Raw genomic sequence first — 6,764 nt, 5'->3', positions numbered from 1 at the left:
CATTAGCACCTCTAGTAATATATTTACTGAGAAAAATGGTGACGTGTTCAATACTTATTTTACCCGCTGTACAACCCAAACAGTCGAGCGTGATTTGTTGGTCATGAAAAGAACATCTGAACTGTCGTAAATCCTGCAGAACACAAGTGATGAACTCAGTTTAAAACAGACACTCCGGTTTACAGAAAGAGCCTGGAGAGGGTTGTTCTGAAAACTGATCCAGTGTGCAACGTTCCTGTGCACACTCAAAGCCCATTGAATCACAGAACACACACACATACACACACACACACAAAGCAACTCTTTTCTCCCGCTTTCATTTGCTGTTAGCTTAATTACTCGCTTAATACAAGCACCCTCAGTGAAAACGCATTATAGAGGAGACACTGAACACAGACAAGTAAACACATTAAAACATCAAACGTGTTCCACTCAGACACTCACAGAGCAAGCGTCGCTTTTCATACAGGCGGAAAAGAAAAGATTTCGAAAAAGCTGTACCTTTGCTTTTAGCTAGAAGAGCAGGAGGAGGCGGAACAGAGAGGTCCACAGCCCAGAGAGCGCAGACAGGGAGGAAGAAGAGGAGGAAGAGTCAGTTCATGATCCAGCAGACACCAAACGTCACACCACGAGGGTTAATCAGTGAACACAGCATCGCTCATGCAGCTCTAAAAACATGCAGGCATGAAGGAGTCAGAGAGCAGGAATTACAGAGCGGAAAACTTTCACAAAGCAAAACTGCACCAACACGTCTTCTGTTCTTTAAACGATTAGTTTTCATTTGTCTGCAGACGGTTAGCATTTAGTTTTTCTGCAGACGGTTAGCTCTGAGTTCGTCTGCAGACGGTCAGCATTTAGTTTATCTGCAGACGGTTAGCATTTAGTTTATCTGCAGACGGTTTGCATTTAGTTTTTCTGCAGACGGTTTGCATTTAGTTTTTCTGCAGACGTTTAGCTCTGAGTTCGTCTGCAGACGGTTAGCATTTAGTTAATCTGCAGACGGTTAGCATTTAGTTCGTCTGCAGATGGTTAGCATTTAGTTCGTCTGCAGACGGTTAGCATTTAGTTCGTCTGCAGACGGTTAGCATTTAGTTCGTTTGCAGACGGTTAGCATTTAGTTCGTCTGCAGACGGTTACCATTTAGTTCGTCTGCAGACGGTTAGAATTTAGTTCGTCTGCAGACGGTTAGCATTTAGTTTGTCTGCAGACGATTAGCTTTCATTTGTCTGCAGACGCTTAACTCTGAGTTCATCTGCAGACAGTTAGCTTTGCGTTCATCTGCAGATGTTTAGCATTTAGTTTTTCTGCAGACGGTTAGCTTGTCTGCAGACTGTTAACTTTGAGTTTGTCTGCAGAAGATTACCTTTCATTTGTCTGCAGACGCTTAGCTCTGAGTTTGTCTGCAGATGGTTAGCTTTGATTTCGTCTGCAGACAGACTCAAAGATAATGTCCGCAGATGAAAGCGGTGAGCTCGGCATTCATCTGCAGACATTTAGATGTACATTTCTCTGCAGACAGTTAGCTTTGCCTTTGTCTAAATTTAAATGAATTAATTTATTTAAATTTAAATAATTAAGTAAATATATTTTAGTTTTTGTTGTATTTGGATACAAATATAAACAATAACCAATAATGATACATTTATATTAAAAAAACTCCCAAGCTGAGTTGTATTACATGGAAATTTGATTTGTTTTGGGTTTGTTTGTTTTTCTGTTTGAACGTCTAAATTTTCATATCTATACATACCTATCACAAATCTGAATATGTGTGTCAGGATGAAATATAAAAGGTTTGATGCAGTTCTGTAACTGCTGAACTCCATTTTTGACTTCAAATATTTCTGATGAAGGCAGATTTGATGTTAAACTGACATGGACCTTTTCCTGTGTTTGTTTTCTTCGTGGAGCAGAAGAAAATCACATTTTTTAAAGGACAATTCACACGAAACATGCAGCTTCACGCTGGAATCACACAGAGCTGAAAAGAAAAGGTAAAAAGGGGCGTACCTTGTTCTGCCATCATATGTGCAAAACCTTGAGGAGGACAGAAAAGGGAAAGATGGGAAAGGGAACACTTAGTGTCAATACTCTGTAGTATTGTGATGAAACATGCTTTTCTCAGGAGAAGCATGACATCTGAACACAAACGTTTTCCAAAGCTTCCCGTGTCTGAACAGGAGGCTTTTTTTWAATAAACCCACACGTTTCACCTGAGAACTCTCACTGACCTGCAGCTTTTACCTGCAGCAACTGCACATTTTAGAATCTTTGGAGGCAAAAGCAATAAGTTTTGAACAACAGTCATCAACTTCACTGCAGTCAACTGATTAAAAACATCAATTTAATGATTTTACAGAATCATACATCCAGTATTTAAAGCCTGCCTCCTAATGTACAAACTTTATATTTTTATTTTTTTAACTGTTTATCTGAGTTTGTGGCTGCTGGTTGCTCTTTAGAATAAAAACTTTAACAATTTATTGATTACAGCAATGTTTTAATTAGATTTTATACATGGTAAAACATTTTGCAGGCTTGAAAATAAGATGAGTTGCACAGTTCATAATTGTTGGATTTACAGAATCTTTAATAAAAATTTGGATTTTTAATGAACATTTTAAAGTTGTGGGTTTGTAAGAGTTAAAATAAACCAAAAACAATTTGCTTAACTTTATTTTAGGCACAGAAAATGATTGTTGACTAGAATTAACTCTGATAAACACATTTTTGATTAAGTAAAAAAATAAAAACTATTGCCAGAGTTTGCTTAGATGTATTTTGTTGTTGTTTTCTAGGGAGTATATTAAATTCAAAAAGATAAAATATTTTGGCCTTACAGTAAAGATTTTTTACTTTACATTGTTACAGTACAGTAAGATATTTTAGGGTCTGACTTTGAAAATTGCAACAAAGAATATATATCACGTTTTTAAAAGTATAAATCTTAACTAAATAATGTTTAAGTTTGCCTCAATGTAGAGCTTTTTATTTAAATCGATTTAACTCTAAAACATTTTTTCAGGACAAATGTTTGAGAAAGGCCTTAAGAGTTTAGACCAATGATTCCCAACCAGGGGTAAGCGAGCGTATTACAGGGGATATGTGGAAAAATTTCCCAGGTGTGTAAAATAATAATAATAATAAAATAAATAATTAAATAGGACTGAGATATGTAGGGCCCTATGATTTCTGCAATGCAAAAACTGCAGTCAGAATCACAGAATTAAAACAAAATGGAATCCAGTATAAAACATGTTATCAAGGAATTTGCTCATTTAGGTGAGTTTCTGATGTATTTTGGACGATACAATGTATTTGGGACACTGCTGTTTTCTGCACCTGTCATTACCTGGTTTATTTATTTAATTACAACGTTTTTATCGTTAGGTTTAATTTGAGTCGAAAAAATATTAAATAAACTTCCTGGGGGGTTAAATAAATAATTTTCATTTAATAATCAGTTGTTGTACATTATAGTTTTAGAAAAACTTTACATTTGACTGAAGGGGTAGTGGTATGAGAAAATGGCTCAGGAGACACACAAGTCAAACGGTTGGGGACCACTGGTTTAGACGATCCTGTGATTTTGTCTAATAACTGACTAAAAATTATAAAATTATTTTGATGCTCAGAAAATCAAAAATGATAATCTAATAAAGAGTTGTTTCTACAGACTGCAGTGGATCAAACAGCAGCTGTGAATCTTCCAACAAAAACAGTCTAATAATTAAATTATCTGGCAATCGGCTCAATTAAATCACCATTTTCACAAATACTTGAAAGTTTTGCTTTAAACTCACCTGGCATTGCCTTGCTGACCTCTGCAGTGAAGAGAGAGGAAACAAGCAAACAAAGCAGCATTAGAAACACACGTGTTACTTGCATGTCGACTGTCATGCAACTAATCCAAGCTGTCGGGGTCCATGCAGATGATTGGCAGCTGGCTCACTCATTTGCATGTCCGTCAAAATGCAGAAAGTTTTTAACCACGAGGAGTTTAAGAACCAACATTTAGTGCAAAACCACTTTATGAACATTCATCTTCCTCTGATGAAGACATTGYTTCACTTCACAGCTGGTAGATCAGGAAAAAAACATACATGAAATTAAAAAAAAGACAGAATTCATCGGACCACATGTTGGATTAGAGGTTTCTTCTGGATTGTTTGGACCTGAACTGCTGCAAACATGGATTTAATCTGATTTATGTCACATTTTCCACACTGATTTGGAAAAAAGTAAAAGCAAAACACGATATATTTTCTGATCTTTGGAGGCAAATTTGGGTTTGGGAGGTTTGCATCAGAGAGTGACACTAGATGGGAATTATCTCAAAATAATTTTATTGATAAAAAACAAACAGAAAATTGTAAAGTTACGAGATCTGTCAAAGAATCTGATTGCAAATATTAAGTGCAACTTAGTAAAATCAAAAAACTTGAAATATTTAAAATAAACAGAAAACATCTTCAGATTATCACCTATTAATTCAGTGACTTTTTTTAAAATGTTAAATGCTCAAAATTATGAAGATGAAAAAAACAAATGAGTTATTGGGAATTTGACTGGGAAACAAATCTAATAATTTATGTGTTGTCATCAAATTCTTACAAACAATATACAAACATTTACTATAAATAAAATATTTATTGGTTTTTAGGATTTGTAATTCTTTGCTTTCTGTATTTATTTTGGGACTTTGTGCACAAACTGACAAATGAGACAAAGTTCTGTGTAAAAAAATAAAAAAACAAGTTTTCTGCTCCCAGAATTAGTTTTTAAGCTGCTTAGAAATGAGCTTGCAAATAAAATGAATGCTAATTGACTTGAGATGCATTAAATGTTCTGAGCACGAACTAATTGGAGATGTTACAGTGTTAATMTGTGAACAAGCAGATGGAGGCTGATTTTTTATTCATTAGATATTAATTCAGTTTAAAGTGACTTCTGTTCAACACGGAACAAGTTGGTCCAGCAGTCGTTTCTGTTGTCGTGTTCACTTTGTCTCTTCTGTACAGAGTTTAAAACATTTTTCTTTGAAAACGTCTGAATTCCAGTAAAATGGTTTGACTTGCATCAAACAATTTGGGTCAATAACTCCCATCATTCTTCCTCCACGAGCTCCACGTCAAAAATGACTGCTGTGACACATCCAACAAGGCTCGGTGGTCAGATTTTACATCTTAGAAGTGAAAAATAAACTTAGAAAACATGGTGATKGTTTCATCTGGAGAAGCAGAATTGAGCAAACTAAATTTAGAGCAAACTAGAAACACTCAGAGTGCAAACCTCCACCAAGACCAATTCCCCCCATCCTGTAAGAGTAAACGTGCAAAAGCAGAGATGGAAACACATTTGTCGAATAAGTTCAGTAGCGAGAAATTGTTTTGATTGGTTGTTTCGGAAATGTGGTGTGTTTGAGGAAATGAGAAAAATAGGTTTCATGGTGCAGTCACGCACTTCCTGGTCACAAAAAGTTATCTAAATGCGCACATTATGGCAAGAATTATCATTAAATGTGGTTTTAACATTACTTTTATAAAGTTTGAAGTCCGTGCTGTCCAATGCAGCTCACTGTTTTTTTTTTTACAGAAGCCCTGTGAAAGCATCACAGCTTTGCCTATCTCAGAGTATTGAAAGAAAAAAATTCCTGAATCCGCATCGTGATCCGGAACATCACCAAAATTTAATGGTGTGTTACTTGGCCCAGTACACACGTAGTAAAAATGTCTTGACAATCTGTACACAAGTTTTTGAGTAATGTTGTCAGCAGACAGAATGACAGACATACGCGACCGAAAACATTAGCTCGCCCTTGGCGGAGGTAATTAACCAAACCCGAGGGAAGAACAGCTCATTTCACTGATTATTGGGAATTTATGCTGAAAACATTTCCAAAAAAGGAAATGTGAACCTCCTCTTGGACTCTGGTTCAGTTTGAGTTTAATCCCAGGTCCTCKGCTCAGTCTCCCCTGGGTGCAGTCCTCCTCCCTGCTGCTGTTCTGTCACTTTCTTCTTCATCTTGACCTACTTCCTCTGACAACTTCCTCCCCCCGTTGTGCCCCTTCCTACCATCAGATTCTGGTGTTAGAGAGAACAAAATGAAGCTGAACTCGTTTAATTAAAATAAACTGAGGTTTTTCTAACAGGAGGTGTTTAATTCAGACCTTAAAAAGGATCCGTTTTTTCAYGGCTCCAATCAGAAATCCCTCCGTGTTCATTTCACTCGGATCACTTGGACAAACTTATTTATTCATCGTTGGACACATAATCCAAGACGATGAGTTTGACTCGCCTTTAATTCAATACCCAAAAAAGGTGAGGCGAGAACAGCCGGGGATTAAAGCTCAAAGTGGATTACTTAACGGGATGATTCATGATGGGGCTGGATAAACTGGGAAAGCTCCCAGATTAACGAGCTACTTCAAAAAGTGCTTTCTTTCACCGCTGCTGAGTTCYAAACAATTAAAAGTTGTTCGTAAAAAGCACAAAGAAGATTGACTTTTTGGGTAAAATATGGAGAGAATTTCATCCTGAAGGTCAGAGGGGATCATGAGCACACTGCAAAACATGTTCACCTAACCAAGTTTTTAAACCTTATATCAGCCAAAAAGTCTTTTAAATCTTGTTTTGAGAATGATTTACTAACTGATTGTGTAAGAATAATTATCTTGTTTTCAGAATGTGTAAGATTATTTGTCTTGTTAGTCTGAAAATTTGACTCAAATTAAGTCAAAATTTTCTGCCAGTGGAGTAAGAAA

At 36.3% G+C, this 6,764-nt stretch overlaps 1 protein-coding gene across 1 annotated transcript in view; it reads right to left on the bottom strand.

Annotated features, from left to right (window-relative positions):
* The window catches only part of nrxn3a (neurexin 3a), a 142,829-nt gene that overhangs the window by 119,480 nt on the left and 16,585 nt on the right, over positions 1-6,764 (bottom strand). The window contains 3 exon segments of the mRNA XM_014011880.1: positions 502-513; positions 2,011-2,037; positions 3,804-3,824. Of these exon segments, the coding sequence (XP_013867334.1) occupies positions 502-513; positions 2,011-2,037; positions 3,804-3,824 (60 nt within the window).

This window comes from Austrofundulus limnaeus, unplaced genomic scaffold (genome assembly GCF_001266775.1).
Source record: "Austrofundulus limnaeus strain Quisiro unplaced genomic scaffold, Austrofundulus_limnaeus-1.0 Scaffold85, whole genome shotgun sequence".
NCBI lineage: Eukaryota > Metazoa > Chordata > Actinopteri > Cyprinodontiformes > Rivulidae > Austrofundulus > Austrofundulus limnaeus.
This window is presented reverse-complemented; position numbering and strand designations above follow the sequence as displayed.